The sequence below is a fragment of the Paroedura picta genome, chromosome 6 (genome assembly GCF_049243985.1).
Source record: "Paroedura picta isolate Pp20150507F chromosome 6, Ppicta_v3.0, whole genome shotgun sequence".
NCBI lineage: Eukaryota > Metazoa > Chordata > Lepidosauria > Squamata > Gekkonidae > Paroedura > Paroedura picta.
The window spans coordinates 16,878,787-16,897,736 of NC_135374.1; the positions used below are offsets into that span (position 1 = coordinate 16,878,787).

The 18,950-nt window shown below is 41.6% G+C and overlaps 1 protein-coding gene across 2 annotated transcripts in view; it reads left to right on the forward strand.

The window, feature by feature from the left end:
* DYNC2H1 (dynein cytoplasmic 2 heavy chain 1) overlaps positions 1-18,950 on the forward strand; it is a 184,802-nt gene that overhangs the window by 56,492 nt on the left and 109,360 nt on the right. Inside the window, exons 44-59 of one of the 2 annotated variants that reach the window (XM_077341542.1) lie at positions 648-799; positions 2,474-2,618; positions 4,343-4,445; positions 5,274-5,441; positions 5,543-5,673; positions 6,636-6,884; positions 7,902-8,010; positions 9,910-10,023; positions 10,946-11,088; positions 11,509-11,584; positions 12,562-12,716; positions 14,419-14,556; positions 15,181-15,294; positions 15,903-16,063; positions 16,413-16,536; positions 16,850-16,971. In XM_077341542.1, coding sequence (XP_077197657.1) covers positions 648-799; positions 2,474-2,618; positions 4,343-4,445; positions 5,274-5,441; positions 5,543-5,673; positions 6,636-6,884; positions 7,902-8,010; positions 9,910-10,023; positions 10,946-11,088; positions 11,509-11,584; positions 12,562-12,716; positions 14,419-14,556; positions 15,181-15,294; positions 15,903-16,063; positions 16,413-16,536; positions 16,850-16,971 — 2,204 coding nt within the window. The remainder of the gene's footprint in view (positions 1-647; positions 800-2,473; positions 2,619-4,342; positions 4,446-5,273; positions 5,442-5,542; positions 5,674-6,635; positions 6,885-7,901; positions 8,011-9,909; positions 10,024-10,945; positions 11,089-11,508; positions 11,585-12,561; positions 12,717-14,418; positions 14,557-15,180; positions 15,295-15,902; positions 16,064-16,412; positions 16,537-16,849; positions 16,972-18,950) is intronic. The other variant, XM_077341543.1, reaches the window with a different exon arrangement.

Sequence of the window (18,950 nt, forward strand, 5' to 3'; positions counted from 1 at the left end):
TGAATCATAGCTTTAATTCCTGCAATTGTTAGGGAGTTAGAACTATAGGAAACAGAGTTATCTCAGAGCTGATTCACAAATTCATAGACTGGATGTCTTATTAATTCCCCCCCCCCACAGATTAGTTCAGCATAAATGTTATTTTTGTCTGTCTGTCTGTCTGTCATCAGATTTTCATGCCGCCCTTCCATACGGCTCACAGTGGTTTTGCCTGTTCTTTCCAAAATGGCTGCCACTGTGCCATTTTGAACCTTGATCCTTTTGATGTGTCCTGCTTCACTATGACCCCGTGCTGAAATACCAGGTGAAGCAGCTTCTGCAGCCAGCAATTTGGAATATTCCTATACAGAATTAGCCCATTCTGTTGTTGTCAACAGTTACATCCTTTTCTTATCCCATAGACTTTAATGAATTGAGAATGGAGTAATTCTGCATAGGCTGACATACTTTTCTGACTAGATGATGCCTGCAGAATTCAGGATTTGCCTTTAGAAAATGTCTTTTTTGTAGAAAACAAAACTTCATAGATTAATTTGGCCTTTATTCTATATAATCACGGAGAATCATATGTGGTTAGCAGATAAAACATAAGTGACCTTTTTGCTTTCTTGTGAATTGAATGTGTACCTTTATTTTTATTCCTCAAGGTGCTGACCTATCAGGGATTTTATGATGAAAATCTTGAATGGGTTGGGTTGGAAAACATCCAGATTGTGGCCTCCATGTCTGCGGGAGGAGCTCTGGGGAGACATAAACTCACTTCCAGATTTACGTCTATTGTTCGTCTGTGCGCAATTGAGTAAGTGTCTGCTTGAATCCTTTGCATGAATTTCTCAGGGTCTCAGGTGGACTTTGTGAATTGTGAATTTTTATTATTGTTGCACCAAATGTAGCTGGGGATGCTTATGAACTTCTGTTTTTTAAAATGTTATTTATATCCCCACCCTCTTTTCACCCATTTTCACTGAGACTTAAGCCAGTGCAAAATTCAGGCTTTGGTTTTTCGCACTTTGGGCTGCTTGTTGGGTCTCGTACACATTTTGCTTCAACCTAGTCACTAGTGGAAGAGAGGGTTGTGTTTTGAGTCATAGAATTATAGAGTTGGAAAGGTCCTCTGGGGTCATCAGTCATTCAGGGTCATCTAGTCCAACCCCCTGAGGGATGCAGGAAATTCACAACTACCCAACCACCACAATGGGTGGTGCCTTTTCCCCTGGTATTCATGGAGTCCAGACACTATGTAAAGTCTGTTAGACATGCATGCTGATGACTCTGAAATTTGTGGATCACGCCAAATTTGTGGACCCACGTGTTGCAACATAGAGACAAACAGAAGTAATAGGTGCTGCCTTGCAACTAGCCCTTGCTGAAAAGCAGAGGTTTGTTTCCTCTCTTTAACTTTTACATTTTGGGAGGAGCACTAAGGACAAGTTTTGGAGGGCTTTCTACTATTTCTTTGCTTCTACAATACAGAAGAATGCCATTGCAATTACCCACCCTGAACCAACTGGGAAGAGCAGGCTATAAAAATAAAGTTATTATTGTTGTTGTTATGAGTAGCTGAATTTCCAGAATTTAAGAGCCTGCACAACTCAGAGAACCCTATGGCCTGTCCTTTATACTGTCTAGCAGGGCTTATATGGGGGGCCATTTAGCTTCGAAACCTCAACTCTGTTACCTCTCCCAGACGCCCATCTGAGCCCCAGAATCTTGTCACCATGCATAATATTCCACCCTAAAATATAACTCTTATTTGCTTGAACATGTGGATCACAACTATTGTTCTTGCAGTGAGCACTTCGAATTTCTTGTTTTTCTGATAATAAATTGATAATTATTTTTAGTGTATTGTATTATATCCTAAAGTATGCAAATATTGGACCTTTACATGGCTTTAAGGTGTCTCAGCAGCTTTATACTTTTCAGTTTATTACTCTTGTAGCCTTCCTGCCTTCCATTTTGGAACTGAAGGTACCATATTTAGGTCTCCCAAGAGATCTTCTATCAAACAATTGGTGTACTCAGACTTGCAGCAAGGTTGCTGGATCACATGCCTTCCAACTGTACCCCATATATTATAAATATTATTTTGTTACCAGCTGTGGACTGGGAAATATCCAGGGACTTTGGGGGTAGAGCTGGGAGTGGGTGAGATTCGAGGAGGAACCTCAGTGTTGTCTAATACTATGGAGTCCAGTCTCCAAAGCTGCCATTGTGTCCAGGAGAACTGACCTTTTTAGTCCGAAGCTGACCTGTAATTCCAGGGTATCCCCAGGTCCTATCTGCAGGCTGGTATTCCTGTACTGGAATCAAAGGATTAAGGCCATTTCTCACAAAATTCATAGAATCTTTAGAACAGAAGGTTTCAAAGAACCAGGACTTCATTTCCATTTTGATATATTTGCCTTAAACAGTGATGGTTGTAGCTATAAATAAATGATGCTGATCAAGATTATATTCTTGTGTTTTCTAGTTATCCAGAGAGAGATCAGCTGCAAACTATTTATAGTGCCTACTTAGAACCTGTCCTGCACAAGAACCTGAAGAATCATCCTGCTTGGGGATCGATAGCAAAAATATATCAGTTGGCGGGATCCATGGTCCAAGTCTATGAGCAGGTATAAATTGCGTGATATGGTTTCTAAGGAACGGAGTGACATTTTGCCACAGGACTGATGTCCCCTGTCCCTGTGGCGCTGCATAACCTTACTATGGTCATCTTGACCCGCTTTGCTACAAACAAGGGAAAGGAGAAGAAAAGCATGTTTCCTTCGGTACCTGCTTGCAAACATTCAAAATCTTGCTATCTACGGCAGTGAGGTGTGGAACATGGCAGCCAATATAATCAAGAGATTAGAGCACTTTCATGCTCTGCTTAGCTCCCTGGAAACACCTGGTTAGCCACAGTTGGTAACAGCATGTTAGATGAGAAAGAGCAGGGCTGGCATTTGGTCCCCATGGATGTGTTTTCAACACTGATGCAGAATTGTGTTCTATATTGAACTAAGATGGTATTAAATTTGGATGTAGAGGCTCTCACTTGTCACTTTAATTATTTAAATCTTTATTCAGTGAACCTGTGGGGCTAATTTTAAATCAATGGAAAAAGGATTTTATAGTCAGAAGCGTTGTGAGTGGCAAGTGCAGTCATTTAGTTTAATGGCCTTATTTACTATAGTAAAAAATGGAAAATAAAATACTGCAGGTGACATTTCCTTTTAACAACATGCGCAGGTTTTTATGGAACTGTAAATTAGCTGGGATTTCTGTCAGCATCTTCCGTTTCCATCAACAAGGCACTCGAGATGTTCCTAATGGGCATATTTATTCAACTTTTAAGAAATGAATTTATTAATTAAAAAATAGAGCTGTGTTGTTCATATAACTGTTTGGATCATTTATTAGTCTCATTCTCCATAAGAATATGCCCGAAGCAGCGTACAGAAAGAAAGTCTGGTACTCGGATAAATAAATGAAAAAAACCTTTCAATCAATTAAAATGGAATTAATTTAACAGAACTGAATGGAGTGGAATCAATTGACCTATTAAAAATGGAATTAATTTCTTTTTAATTGCAAGTATTTTTATGTAAGCAGGTACAGATCTGCAGGTGGCAGGCAAACGCCTTTCTCTGACTGTCTTAGTTAAAGTCATAAAAGGAACCAACTAAGGCTGCTTGAATCAAATGGCAGTCCTTGTTCAAAGACAACAGTGCAGCCCTTTGCATAGTTACTCCATTCTGTGCTTAGGCTTGGTTTAATACTGCCTGGGATTGTATTCTCTATCAACTAAAAATTCTTCATTTTGTTTAATACCCCTTTTGAAGAGAGACAAAGTTGTCATTTCAGGTAAAATACTTGAGATGCTGGGGGAAATGTGCCCTGTGAGGTCCTCAGCTCAGCGGCACAAATTAATCTGTTCAATTGATAGTTTTCATTTGTTCTCCCATATGTTTTGCAGGCCATTTACGCGCATGCAACCAGAGTACCTTGCACCCAAGCCTTGATGACCAGTTTTGTGTTAGTCGGCCACACTCTATGCCTTCCACATAGCTCCATTAGTGACTGTAAATGTTTACCTTTTAGAGAATTGATGCTGTACTAAATACTTTGCCTCTGGAAGCGTGGTCAGATGCTATTTTGACTATTCAGCAGCGAAGTAATAATGGAGATGGGCTTGTGTGTGTGTGTGTGTGTGTGTATATATATATATATATATATATATATATACACATACCAGTTTTGTAGGAAAAATTTTAAACCACTAGAGTGTATTGCTGTACTAAGCACCAGATTTTTTGGAAAAGAATATATGTCATACTGATATGATCTGTGTTTCTAGGTTCGAGCCAAATTCACTGTGGATGATCACAGTCACTATCTCTTTACGCCCTGCATTCTTACTCAGTGGGTTCTAGGCTTGTTCAGATACGATTTAACAGGAGGTGAGTAATTGTTCTGTATATATATGACATGATTTTCTGTAAAGTCCTAAACCCATTTCCACTCTTGTAAGCTCATTGACTTCATCATTAGAAAGTAATCTTAAGCATGTCTCTTCAGAATCTTACTCAGTTTTATTCAATGAGACTTACTCTCAGGTATGTATTCTTAGGATTGCACTGAAAATGCTTAGATATTTGCTTGGTTTCCTATTCTTCCTATGTATGCCATCAGATTGGTTGTTTGTTTTAAACTCCAGAATACCATTACAGTAAAGGCCCGTGGCACTATAAACACAGTCGCCCAAGGATAAAGCATCTTGCCTCTGTTATGTTTAATTCTGCAATAGATTTATTTTTTAAAGAGGAATCATTTGCTGATATATACTTCTGTACAAGAACCAGTTTTAAACTGGAACTGTTCTAACATTGTCCCCCCCCCTCCTCCTAAAGTAGGAAATTTGTTCTTCCTGAGATATTCAATTCATTTATATTATGTTATACTATTAAATAGCCTGCTGTTGGCATAAATAAGCATGGATACTTAGGATAATGAATGGGATATTAAATTGAGACCTATAGTCCAGTTACTTTGTACAAGTTGCTTATTGAAAATTAGATTATAATCTACATTTTTGTCACTAAACTATTATATGGATAAATGAAGCCTATGAGTTTTTCATTTGTTTTTCTTTCCTTCCCTGCCTCTTGATGATCTCACTTTGGTATGTAGTCTGCATTATTGCTTTCATTTTTCTCCCTCGCATATTGAAATGCAGAGTTTCAGAATTTGAATTTTATAATTTACAAAATCCTATGCCTACTCCACAGGGGCATCTACAAATACACCAGATACCGTCTTAGAAATCGTTGCTTATGAAGCACGCCGTCTCTTCCGCGACAAAATTGTTGGTGCTAAGAAACTACATATATTTGATAATATTTTAATGAAAGTCTTTCAAGGAGATTGGGGTTCTGATGTTCTGGACAACATGGCAGGTAAGATCAAATGAGTTGGTCTAGAATTGCCTTCCTGTTTGCCTGCCCATATTCTTTGCTTATCGTGATAATGAGGTCTCTATTCTGTTATATTTTTCCAGATAGCTACTATGTAACATGGGGCGCTCGTAATGAACTAGGAGCAATTATGGCTCCAGGTCAGACATTACCACCCCACGGAAGACCACTTGGCAAACTTAACTCAGCAGATTTAAAAGATGTTATCAAAAAGGTACGTCACAACAGATTAATCTGTTCAAGTGGAAGTATCAAAGGTTTGTATGTGTTTTTGTGCACTGCACCTGTAACCCGGGCCAGTGTATTTTCATGTTTGGGAAAATACTTTCGTAGCAACTTTAGGGCCACTGGATTTCTGCTGTCCTTCTAGACCAGCCTTTCTCAACATTTTAACCACTGAGAAACCCTTGAAACACTCTTCAGGCTTGGAGAAACCCCAGAAGTGACACAGTCATGCAGAATATGGGTTGGGGGGGCATAGCTGTGTACATGCCCCTCCGGGCCCCTCCCCTTCCCACCCACTCCAGGCCCATCATTAGCCATTTGGGGGGGGGGGGGTTCGACATAACTATATATGGTCATATCACCTGATAAATTTTTAGCAAATTTTAAAAATATATACAAATTATTAACTCCCACCCATTCAAGAAACATTTCCAGAGCTGTCAAACCTCATAATCCAACACATGTAGGCTTTTTAAAAATGAGTACAAACTGCAAATAGAAGTATCTGGATCATGTGGGTATGCTACTTCTAACTGAAGATGTTTTCTTAAGTAAGGCCTCATTTTAGCTAGATTTGAGTCCAATAGCCCCTTGGGGAGCAGCAAGATTTTTGGTGTATAAGTTTCAAGAGTCAAAGCTTCCTTCATCAGATCAGAAAAATATAACTGTAAATTAGAAAGGAAAAAAACTTATTGAGAACTGTTGAGAACTTTTGTGGCAGTTAAAGGGAGAAAGTGTTGTGGATGTTGGAGGAGTGGCAGGAATTAATGTTCAAATCCCTGAGAATGTATAGAATCCTGAAATGAAGATTTCTGGATTGGAACGGGGGCTTTAAATATTTCCTATGTTCAATTCCTTGCAGATTCCCCGTTTGCTATAGTTAATTTTCTAAATTGGTACACGCTACTAGATAACGTGATTTTATTTACGTTCTTCTTTTTTTTCTCTTAGGGTATTATTCACTATGGACGAGATAACCAGGAGATAGAAATTTTGCTTTTCCCCGAAGTTCTTGATTATGTATCTAGAATTGACAGAGTACTGAGTTTTCCTGGAGGTTCACTTCTGTTAGCAGGTCACAGTGGAGTTGGCCGTCGAACAGTTACCTCCTTAGTCAGCCACATGCATGGAGCTCTTCTGATTACACCCAAAATTTCTAGAGGCTACGAAATGAAGCAGTTCAAAAATGATTTAAAACATGTAAGTAGTTTCTTTGTCAACAGATCATGTAAAACAAGCCACCCCCTAAAAAAAAATCAGAAATTACTACTCTGTGTTAAAGAATATCCTATCTATGCCAAATTAAACAGAACTGAACTCATTTTATTTCTGAAAAATCACTGAATCATCTTTAAAAGTGAGTGGTGATCCAGAATTTTCTGCCCAGTCAATCTGTTTACCTTGGAAAAGATCACTGCGTAGTTTTAACTCACTTTCCCCCCCAAATTATCCATCCTAGACATGCTTTTATTTTGTTATTTGCTTGAAACCTTATCCTGTCAATCCAAATTTTTGAAACAAAATTTTGAACAATGATAATACCGAATTGGCCTCAAAGACCTGCTGGAATAAGGCATTTTGCACCACTGAAATCTAAAAATACTCCATCTGAATCTTTCTTCTTTTTTAAAAAAAAAATAATGTCATTTTAGTTCATTGTATCATGACTCTGCTTTAAATGACTAGTTGAAAAATTGTCATTTCAGTCACCTCCATGGGGTTTATGTGTTAGAATACTGCATTTTTTTGGGGGGGTATACTCATTTATGGGTATGAAAATATGAGATGTGTAATACTGGACTCAGGGTTGACTCAGCCTTCCATCCTTCCGAGGCTGGTAAAATGAGTACCCAGCTTGCTGGGGGGTAAACGGTAATGACTGGGGAAGGCACTGGCAAACAACCCCGTATTGAGTCTGCCAAGAAAACGCTGGAGGGCATCACCCCAAGGGTCAGACATGACTCGGTGCTTGCACAGGGGATACCTTTACCTTTAATACTGGACTAAAACAGTCAGCAACACGCATTGCTTGGGATCTGTATTTTAAGATCTCTGATAATTTATTGCCGAAGCTTCAATTCTATTTGGTCAGAAAACTAAATAAAATTAATAAATAATACTTGCAGTAAATATTATTTAGTATCAGGGGCTACTCAGTCAAATCAAGGATACATATATTTACTCTAAAATTAAAAAGCGTGCCTTCTCTTTGTCCAGGTGATGCAGCTTGCAGGAATTGAAGCACAACACGTTGTGTTGTTGCTTGAAGACTATCAGTTTGTGCACCTTACGTTTCTTGAGATGATCAACAGCTTACTGTCTTCAGGTGAGAAGAACACAGTCGTAAAAATCTTCTAAGGTTTAGAAGTATGTTTGGCAGTAATTTTGGAAGTGCATTGTGTGGCAACCACCATTTTGCATCCCACAACTGTGGCATTCTCTGCCCTTGTGATTTTCCTGAAACTGAGCTTATAACATACAACGAAAACTTTAAAAAAAACAAACCCTAAAATTCCTAGGCATCCTATTAATATTTTTCCCAATGTAGTCTCATCTAGTTTGTTTCTACATCATTTAATTTTGTCCTGTTTTATTATGCCCACTGTGTTTTTATGATCCAAGATACTGTTTTATTGTCTGTTGCTTTAATAGGAAACTATCAGCTGCTGCTTGGTAATTTATACAGAGTCTGTTGCCTATTGTCTCTGCATAGAATTTTCAGTGTTGTGGGGGTGGCTGGATATTTCTCTCAGTTTATTATAAACTGATTATATGTATTTGTGTTGTGGTCAGAAAAAAAGACCCTGAAGTTCTAAAAAGTTGAAATTATTTATTTTCTGTTGAGAGACAAATGTAGGCATATTCTTTCCCTTTTATATAATTTTTTATAGTTAAATTTAAAATGATGACGGAATTATTTTGGTGTCCTCACTTATGGGTATGAAAATATGAGACATGTAATACAACTAAAATGCTGAATATATTTTGTAAATAATTCCTTATTTATGTCTGTTTGGTCTCTGTGGATCATGTTGATGGACTTTGCATCTACATAGAGCAGCAATTTAGAAATGTCTAGAGCTGGCTTTCTGTTGTGAAGATTTCCCCTCAGAAATGCTGCCTCAGAGGACACATACTCTGAAAGGAAGGAGTGTCTTCCCACTCAATTATTTTGTTGTCTATGGTAGCAACGGCAGCTCTCTGATCCTGCATTGAGCAGGGGATTGGCCTTGATGACCTTTATAGCTCCTCCCAACTCTTATGATTCTATCTAAAACTTCTCTAGGTGAACTTTCTCCTCAGCTAATTTATCTTTAAAAATGCAATTTAATTTTTTTAAATTTATTTTACAAAAAGCTTTCCCTTTTGAAACTTGCATAGGTTTTATTGCTAGAGTTAGTATTATATACCGAAGAGTATAAATATTTATCTTCGATTCATATTTTAGTGCCTATAACACACAGTCATCTTTCAAAGTTACAGGTCTTGTAAAACAGTGGTCCCCAACGTGCAAAGGCCATGGCGCCGGGCCGCGGCTCCTTCTCCCCCCCCCCCGCAGTAAAAAACTTCCCAGGCCGCAAGCTGCGGGAGGGCGGAGAGAGGGAATCAGGGCCGGGCCGCGCCCGCGCTGCCCGCGGGTGCGGCCCGATCCACGGGTGCGGCCCGATCCACGGGTGCGGCCTGCGGGCGCGGCCGGGCGCGGCTCAAAGCTTGGCCGTGACCCGCGCGGGCGCGGGCCCTGCGGGCGCGGCCCAATGCCCTGCCGGTCCCCAGCCTAATAAAGGTTGGGGACCACTGTTGTAAAAGACAGATCCTATCTACACATCCCTGTAATATAATAACAACTAGTGCTGACTTGTTTGGCTGGACTTAGTAGGGCTAATCCTGCGGCTGAGCAGGGGGTTGGACTAGATGGCCTGTATGGCCCCTTCCAACTCTATGATTCTATGATTCTATGATTCTAGATTGTGTTGGGATAGTTTGTTTCCACCATCTTGTGGGCCGCTATATGTATTGTTAACTGTTTTAATGGGGTTTTTATGGGGTAATTGTTTATGGTTTTCATCGTTAGCCGCCTCGAGGAGACAAAAGTTGCGAGAGGCGGGATATAAATCCAAGTATAAATAAATAAACACATACATAAATACACATGACTGCAGTGATTTTTTTTTAAATTTTAGTGGCAAGTATTAAAGTAGATTTTTAAAAACTGTTTCTGGAATAGGTGAAGTTCCTGGACTGTATACAATAGAAGAATTAGAGCCACTTCTGTCCCCTCTGAAAGATCAAGCTTCGCAAGATGGGTTTACAGGACCAGTGTTTAACTATTTTACATACAGTAAGTGAATCAAGGCCGTGCAAATCTATGCATAATTACAAAAGGTGGCGGGAGCCTGTGTCATCCGATGCAGTGTTCATGGTTTTCTGACCTAAAAGTTTGGACTTGGTTGGTATAATTGAATGTTGAAAACCCCACTGATTGCCAGGAATCAGCTGTGATTTGACAGCAAAAAACAAACGATGGAACAAAAATTAACTATGAAGCTCCTATAGATGAGATTAAGGTTTTAACATTATCTGTCTCATAGGTAAAAGTAAAGATATCCCCTGTGCAAGCACCGAGTCATGTCTGACCCTTGGGGTGACGCCCTCTAGCGTTTTCATGGCAGACTCAATTCGGGGTGGTTTGCCATTCCTTTCCCCAGTCATTACCATTTTATCCTCCAGCAAGATGGGTACTCATTTTACCGGCCTTGGAAGGATGGAAGGCTGAGTCAACCTTGAGCCGGCTGCTGGGATCAAACTCCCAGCCTCATGGTCAGAGCTTCAGACAGCATGTCGGCGCCCTTACCACCCTGCACCACAAGAGGCTCCTTTCTGGCTCATAGCTGGTGTAAAAAATTATTGAGGTGTCATATTTAAGTACTTTCCAACTCCCATTTTTAGTATTGCCCTCCTTCCAAGCCTCTCCATAGTGACCTCAAATGTTGAGGGCCTGCAGTAGGGGAATCCCATAGGCCCCAAAGGGCTGCAGCCAGAAAGGGAGGAAAAGACCCCAATGACTGTTTCCCTTGTTTGTGCCGATAGGTTTCTCTGGGTTCCAGCCACTGTATTTAATCACTCCTTTTGTAGCTGGCATAGTCCAAGTCAGCCCTCTAGGAAAACATTTCTCGGAATTGCTCTATAATATTAAAATGTATATAAGATAACGATAGAAAATTTGTGTCTTTAAAAATATATCTTTGTTGAATATCTTCTAGGAATCCAACAAAACCTTCATGTGGTGTTGATTATGGATTCTACTAACTTGAATTTCACAATAAACTGTGAAAGTAATCCTGCACTTCATAAAAAATGTCAGGTGCTTTGGATGGAAAGTTGGTCAGAGAGCAGTATGAAAAAGGTAAATTAATTTCTTTCATATATTCTTAAATAGAGGTTGGGATAGCAATTGTTCTTTTCTTTAGACTGGTTATGTAACACTGTCTCATCAGAATATGTGTGGCTTAATTGAGCTGGTTTCACTAGGAGTAGACAGCATTGTTAGGGGGAAAACAATATGTTTCTACCATTTTTACAATTTGGGGTAGAGGTTAAGAGCAGCAGCTTCTAATCTGGCGGCTGGGTTTGATTCCCTGCTCCTCCACATGAAGCCAGCTGGGTGACCTTGGGCTAGGCACAGTCCTGTCAGAGCTCTCTCAGCCCCACCTACCTCACCAGCTGTCCGTTGTGGGGAGAGGAAGGGAAAAGGATTGTAAGCTGGTTTGAGACTCGTTTGGCCAGTGAAAAGCAGAGTGTAAAAACCAATTTCTTATCTTCTTAGATACCTGAAATGTTATTTGCAGAGGCAGATGAAAAGGCAGCTAAAGCATCAAAGGAACTCAAGAAAAAGCATTCTGGTAAGAGTATTGCTTAGCTGTTCTGCTTATTTATCCTGAGCAGTATTATTACTGCTTATTTATCCTAACTACTTTAAAATAGTAGCCTGAGTACCAAAGTGTTGTTTTATGCCCAAGATCTGGATGTGCCAAGGTCAGTAAAAAGAAAAATGGGAAAATACGACCCTTCCCCCACTGTAATGCCATGCGGCGAAATTGCTTTTAGAAAGTCTCAGTGCCAGGAGTGGTTTGCCATGCATGGGCACGAGACAGTACTGCTGTTACAGATGTCTCTGAAAGTTAGCCACAACTATGTAATAAGTATCTGCAGTGTCTCATACAAAATAAAGAAGCTGTACTATGTAAGACCCTTGGGGTGGCGCCCTCTAGCGTAAGAAGAGCCTCATGTGGCGCAGAGTGGTAAGACATGCAGTCTGAAGCTCTGCCCATGAGGCTGGGAGTTCAATCCCAGCAGCCGGCTCAAGGTTGACTCAGCCTTCCATCCTTCCGAGGTCGGTAAAATGAGTCCCCAGCTTGCTGGGGGGTAAACGGTAATGACTGGGGAAGGCAATGGCAAACCACCCCGTATTGAGTCTGCCATGGAAACACTAGAGGCGTCACCTCAAGGGTCAGACATGACCTGGTGCTTGCACAGGGAATACCTTTACCTTTAATATATAAGAATGTTTTTAAGACTTTGTCCAAACAGTAAGCTAGTATTTCTAATTTCAAACAGTATACCATGTAATATATGTTTCTCCAGAGAAAAAAGGTGATATATAGGATGTGTATCAAGAACAATGTATTGGTTTGGGTCATGATATTCTGTTTGTTTGTTTGTTTGTTTTAAATTGAATTCAGTGGATTTAACCTAGTCATCCATAAAGAAGAGTGCTAGGATAATTTCCCCCCCTAACTGCCCTGTGCAATTCCTGCCTTTAGTAGTGTTTGTGTATCTCAGCCCATAAAGAATGCTGAATTTGTTAAATGTTGTATAGGTGATCCTGATTTCCTAAAGTCCTTTTTGATGATCCATGAGTCATGTAAAACATATGGAGCTACTCCCAGAAGATATATGACTTTCTTGCATATGTATTGTGCTATCCATAACAGCAAAAGGGCAGAGTTGATTAAAAGGCAGAGCCATTTGCAGGTACGTAAAAAGTCTTTGATTCTTTCTTTCTTTCTTTCTTTCTTTCTTTCTTTCTTTCTTTCTTTCTTTCTTTCTTTCTTTCTTTCTTTCTTTCTTTCTTTCATTCATTCATTCATTCATTCATTCATTCATTCATTCATTCATTCATTCATTCATTCATTCATTCATTCTCTCTCTCTCTCTCTCTCTCTCTCTCTTAGTGATGGTTCGCTAAGTCCCAGACTGTTTATCTAAGTACAAATTTCCGGGCTCTAAGCTTGAATTGTGACACTGTGGTCGATTCCCCACCAGCGGCGTTGCTCCAGGCCACTGACGGTGCATCGCAATGGAGCAGCATACTCCGCCGCTCCCTGTGTCCCTACGGAGTACCATTTACCATGATGGACCTGATCTACTCCAAATTTGTGCATCTCAATGGATGCAGCTGGGGCAAAAAGTCTCTGCCTTGCAGGGGTTGGGGTGAAGTCTGGTGGCAGTTTTGGATGCAATCCCACCTTCCTGCAAATTTTCAAAAAATGCCCCGTTCAGTCCCGCAGCTGGGGTATGTTTCATATCTTCCAACATGTCATTGTCCGGAGCGGCTAAGGGAATTCAGAAAATATCTTTGTTCTCTTAAAGTGGGACAACAGGGGCCTAAAGCACACCCAGGCCCAGTAGAGGGTTGGCCTGGCGGTGTTGTCATTTAGAAGCGGGGATTAGCCCTGCTACCTTATGACCGTCTTCCCGGCCTTTTCCTTTCATGCAGAATCAGCCTTAGAGAACTTTATTTAAGTGCCAGCATAAATTGAAAGTTGGTCATACTGCCCACTGAAAATACCCTAGAATACGGTTTGATCCTGTGAACAATCCAAGGGAGCAACTGGATAGGCCAGGCTAGCCTTATCTCATCAGATTGTGCAAGCTAAGTAGGGTCGCCGTGGCAAGTATTTGGATGGAAGACCTCTAAGGCAGCGGTCCCCAACCCCTCGGCCAGGGACCAGTACCGGTCCGTGGATCAGTCCGTACCGGGCCGCGGCTCCTCCTTGTCCTCCTCCCTGGCTGCTGCTTCGGGGGCTACCCTGCCACTCTGCCGCTGGCTCACCTTTAATGCTCTCCAGCGGCCGCCATGGCTGGGGCTCCCCCTCGGTGAGGCACTGCACAGCTGCTGCTGGTAGTGCCCCCCAGCAGGCGGTAGGAAGTCAGGGGCACCTTGTGGAAAAGCAAGTGGAGCAGGGGCTCAGGCGGTGGCAATGTCCCTCGGCAAAAGACTACCCCCCCACCCCGAGCCTCAGTAAAATTGTCAAGCCTTGCCCGGTCCCCCGTGATAAAACGTTTGGGGACCAGTGCTCTAAGGAATACTAGGGACATGATGTGGAGGCAGGCAATGCCAAACCTCCTGTGAGGATCTCTTACTTTGAAAACCCTGTGGGGTCTTCATAAGTCAGCTGTGACTTGATGGCATTTTTCACCACCAAAAAAATCATTATACCACCAGTGGTCATCCTTAGGTTCTCCATTTAAAAGGATCAGGTAGTGGGTGATATGAAAGACCTTGTTCTGAGGTCCTGGAGAGCCATTGGCAGTCAGAGGAGATAATACAGGCCTTGAGAAACCAGTGGCCTCAGTACAAGGCAGTGTCAAGAATTCTGGCGTGGTCATACCTTGTATTGGCAAAGTCTTCACTTTCTCAAGTACACTTATACACCGACTGTAATCTTCATAGGCTGGAGTGGCTAAGCTGAATGAAGCAAAAGCCCTTGTGGATGAGCTGAATAGGAAAGCTGAAGAACAAAGCATATTGCTCAAAATGAAGCAAGAGGAGGCTGATGCTGCACTCCGAGAAATCACCGTTTCCATGCAGGTAACGTATATAAAAGGGGGTATTTGTCCTTCCGTGGACCAGTTGATATCACATTGCCAGAGGAGTTTCAAAGGGCTGATCCTGCGTTGAGCAGGGGGTTGGACTAGATGGCCTGTATGGCCCCTTCCAACTCTATGATTCTATGATTCTTTGAAAGGCCTAAAATGAAAGTGAGAGAAGGTGGAAAGAAAAGCGAACAATTAGCAAGAAAAAGTGAAAAGCTAAGACACTGTGATAAAAACAGACTGAAAATTGAACTGACAAGGTAGCATGATTTAACATGTCTATCTAATACAAAATTGCACGTTCCATGTAACCCCCACTGCCATCACCATCCAGCCTGATTTGTAACTGAGCTGTCTTGGTTGTCTGAACCCATTTCTACTCTTACTTCTACTCGTTAAGGCTCAGTTGAGTTCTTGGGCCAGTGGAAGGGGACCTTGCTCCCTGAACCTGTGAAGCTCTGTCTCAATTCAGTGCAGCAGTCCATTAATACAAAGTCATTGGTAGTCAAAGCCTAACGTTTCAGAGAAATATGACCAATGGATGGATCCATTGGACAACCTCAACAAATGTCAAAGCATTCAAATAAATGTATGGAATAATTTTTTTTCTGTCCAATAGGATGCAAGTGAACAAAAAGCAGAAATGGAAAAAATAAAACAGAAGATAGCAGAAGAAGCTGTAAAGATAGAAGAAAGAAAAGCAATAATTGAGGATGAATTAAAGGAGGTTCAGGTAATCAGAATGGATATTTATTGGTACCCTTGACTTCAGAGCCTGCTTTCCAAATTACATACATAAAGATTTACATCATGAAATTTTGAATGTGTTGGGGGGTGTGGCTAAAGATGTCGTCTTGAGGGGATTGCAGTGCAATCACTGGAGCCAGATAGGGGCCAATTGTGGAAGCAATTGGCAGAAAAGAGGAGGGGTACGCAAACCCCACCTCACTTTTTCTACCCAGGAAGTCCTAGTGAACTCTTGGGGCCGTCTCCAATCCTCTAGGGAGTTTATCTCCCCGGATTACAGGCTGTCAGCATTTCAGGTCACGAGGACGACCGCCATATTCTATCTTGGACTATTTTTCTTTCTTTCTCTCTCAAAAGAAACTGCTGTAACCCTCCTCTACGATTTATTTACTGCAAGTGAAGGCTGCAAGTGACTGAGTGGAGGACAGCATCTGGCAGCCTCAATGAAAGCCATTAATGAAATTTTGAATGTGTTTTTGTTTCCTGGTGCTTTTTTGTTAGACATTTTTCAGGAGGTGTCTAGTCTAGGTATAATAAAAAGCACAGAAAGGAGATTTTGTTAAAACTAAGTAACAATTTTTCTGCTTTCTTAAGCCACTGGTTAATGAAGCTAAACTAGCCGTTGGAAACATCAAGCCGGAGTCTCTGTCAGAAATCCGCTCCCTTCGCATGCCACCTGATATCATTAGAGATATTTTGGAGGGTGTCTTACGGCTGATGGGGATTTTTGACACCTCATGGGTGAGCATGAAGAGGTAAATTGGAGGTTTTTCTTGTTCTCCCGTTGTTGCTGTTCTTTATCTCCAAAAGGTGAAACATTTTTACTCTCTATACCAGGGGTAGTCAAACTGTGGCCCTCCAGATGTCCATGGACTACAATTCCCAGGAGCCCCTGCCAGCAAATGCTGGCAGGGGCTTCTGGGAATTGTAGTCCATGGACATCTGGAGGGCCACAGTTTGACTACCCCTGCTTTATACCAAAGGAGATGATTGTCGATAAAAATCTATGTCGTATTGCAATGCAAAGTATCGCAGTGCAAAGTCCACCTTCATTAAAATGAAGTCAGTGAATTCAAGTGTTGATATATTTAATCTACTTGGCAGTTTCCTTGCCAAAAGAGGAGTGAGAGAAGACATTGCCACCTTTGACGCCCGAAATGTTCCTAAGCAAATCCGAGAGAGCGTGGAAGAACTCCTAGCTAAAAATAAAGCATCTTTTGACCCAAAGGTAATCTCTTTATGTATTTAGCAGGCATGGATTAAATGAGATGTGGTTTGGAGACAGCTGTTTTTCTGAGGATTCTCTGCAGTACCACTGCAAAATAATTTGCAGTGTTCAAGAGGTGGAGAAAGGTGTGTGGGAAATATTATTTATTGTCAGGAGATGCATCCGTGCTGCTGCTTCAGCACATCGATAATAGTATTGATCCAACATATAATTGCCAGCGGATACCCCACTGCTTGTGGCAAGGCTATGTAAACTAACAAAAGTGACCCCCACCTACAGTTTCAAAGTGAAATGTTTCTTCTGAATGTTTCAGAATGCTAAAAGGGCCAGTACAGCAGCTGCACCCCTGGCTGCATGGGTTAAGGCCAATGTTCAATATTCCTATGTCCTGGAACGAATTCAGCCTCTGGAAACCGAACAGGCAGGCCTCGAAAGGTAAGTAACATGTTTTCAGCTGTTCTGAGTTGCATATCTGGTTAACGGAGCAATCTTAAGAAGAGGAAGAGGAAGAGTTGGTTCTTATATGCTGCTTTTCTCTACCCGAAGGAGTCTCAGAGTGGCTTACAGTCTCCTTCCCCTTCCTCTCCCCACAACGGACACCCTGTGAGGGAGGTGAGGCTGAGAAAGTCCTGATATTACTGAAGAAGAAGAAGAAGAAGAGTTGGTTCTTATAGGCTACTTTTCTCTACCCAAAGTTGTCTCAAAGCGGCTTAAATTCACCTTCCCTTTCCTCTCCCCACAAAAGGCACCCTATGAGGAAGGTGAGGCTGAGAGAGCCCTGATATTACTGCTCGGTCAGAACAGCTTTATCAGTGTTGTGGCGAGCTCAAGGTCACCCAGCTGGCTGCATGTGGGGGAGTGCAGAATCAAACTCAGCTCGCCAGATTAGAAGTCCGCACTCCTAACCACTACACCAAACACTTTTCTAAGCCAATTGAGTCAATGGACTTAGATTAGAAGGTTTAACTCCACTTATGACAGCGCTGTTAGAATAGAAAATCTGGTATGTTACTTTGCATTGTTTTTTAATAGACACTTTCTACCAAGAAACCAATAGAGCCTCTTGTGGCGCAGAGTGGTAAGGCAGCAGACATGCAGTCTGAAGCTCTGTCCATGGGGCTGGGAGTTCAATCCCATCAGCCGGCTCAAGGTTGACTCAGCCTTCCATCCTTCCCAGGTCGGTAAAATGAGTACCCAGCTTGCTGGGGGGTAAACGCTAATGACTGGGGAAGGCACTGGCAAACCACCCCGTACTGAGTCTGCCATGAAAACTCTAGAGGGTGTCACCCCAAGGGTCAGATATGACCCGGTGCTTGCACAGGGGATACCTTTACCTTTACCAAGAAACCAAGTTTTGTGGAATTAATGGAAGAAGCTGGTGATCTGTTGGTATCTATAATAATAATGTCTATTATTATAGCCCACCCTTCCCTGTTGGCTCAGGGCAGGTTACAGCATCTAGTGTCTTGACTCTAAAAAAAAATCCTTAACAAAACTGAGCCAAAATTTGGGCCAAGTAAGACCTCTTTTTTAGCCTAAAGATGCAACTCTATATATTCTAGACTGAGTCCTTTTTAATTCAGTGGGCCTTGCTTTGAAGTCAGCAGTCATAGGATCAGAATGTATAGTTTGTTCTAGATGAATATTCTGACATCTGCTTTCACATTTTCAGAAGTCATGTATGTGTCACTGGTCCTGAGTAAAGTTGTTTAACATCTGGATCTGCTTCCTGACTTCTACCCTGCCAAATGTCTTCTCAGAGTTCAACTGATGTCTGGGAACTACATTCAACTCCAGTAAAACCTAAGTGACTAACAAGATTTTCAGGACATAAGTTATCAGTGTTCCCTTTGTCAGATTCTGGTGTCTGATAAAGGGTGCGTTGACCCTTGAACGCTTACGCATCAAAAATCTTGTTGGTTTATAAAGTGCTACTCTGGTTGAATCTAGCTCTTCTGCTTCATTCTAGCACAGCTGTCCTCTGAGACTGAGGCTTGAAGTTATCTTTTTGTGCCTTCCCTGCACGTGCTCTCGTGTGTTTTTAAAAAGTAGTGTGGACATCAGATCATGCTTCTCATCTAAAACAGATCCTGTTCTATCTGAGATGAATGATCCAGACGGGAAATATACGGGTGCATCCCTTCAGATCATGTTCCAGGACACATCAAACCATTACTCTGGCATACATAAAACAAAATTTGCGATCTCTTACTCATTCAAACAACTGACCCATTTATTCTGACTCACTCTGTTACTTAAGACTGACTTGTTACTTAAGAGCCTTTGGATTGGTCATGTCCAGGACTGAGCCTGGGGCTTCCAGCATGCTCCGCGTGTGTGGTTATCACTGAACTATGGCAGCAGTGAGCATTAGGGCTGTAGTTGCTAATATTGCTCTTGCGTCTTGATTGATA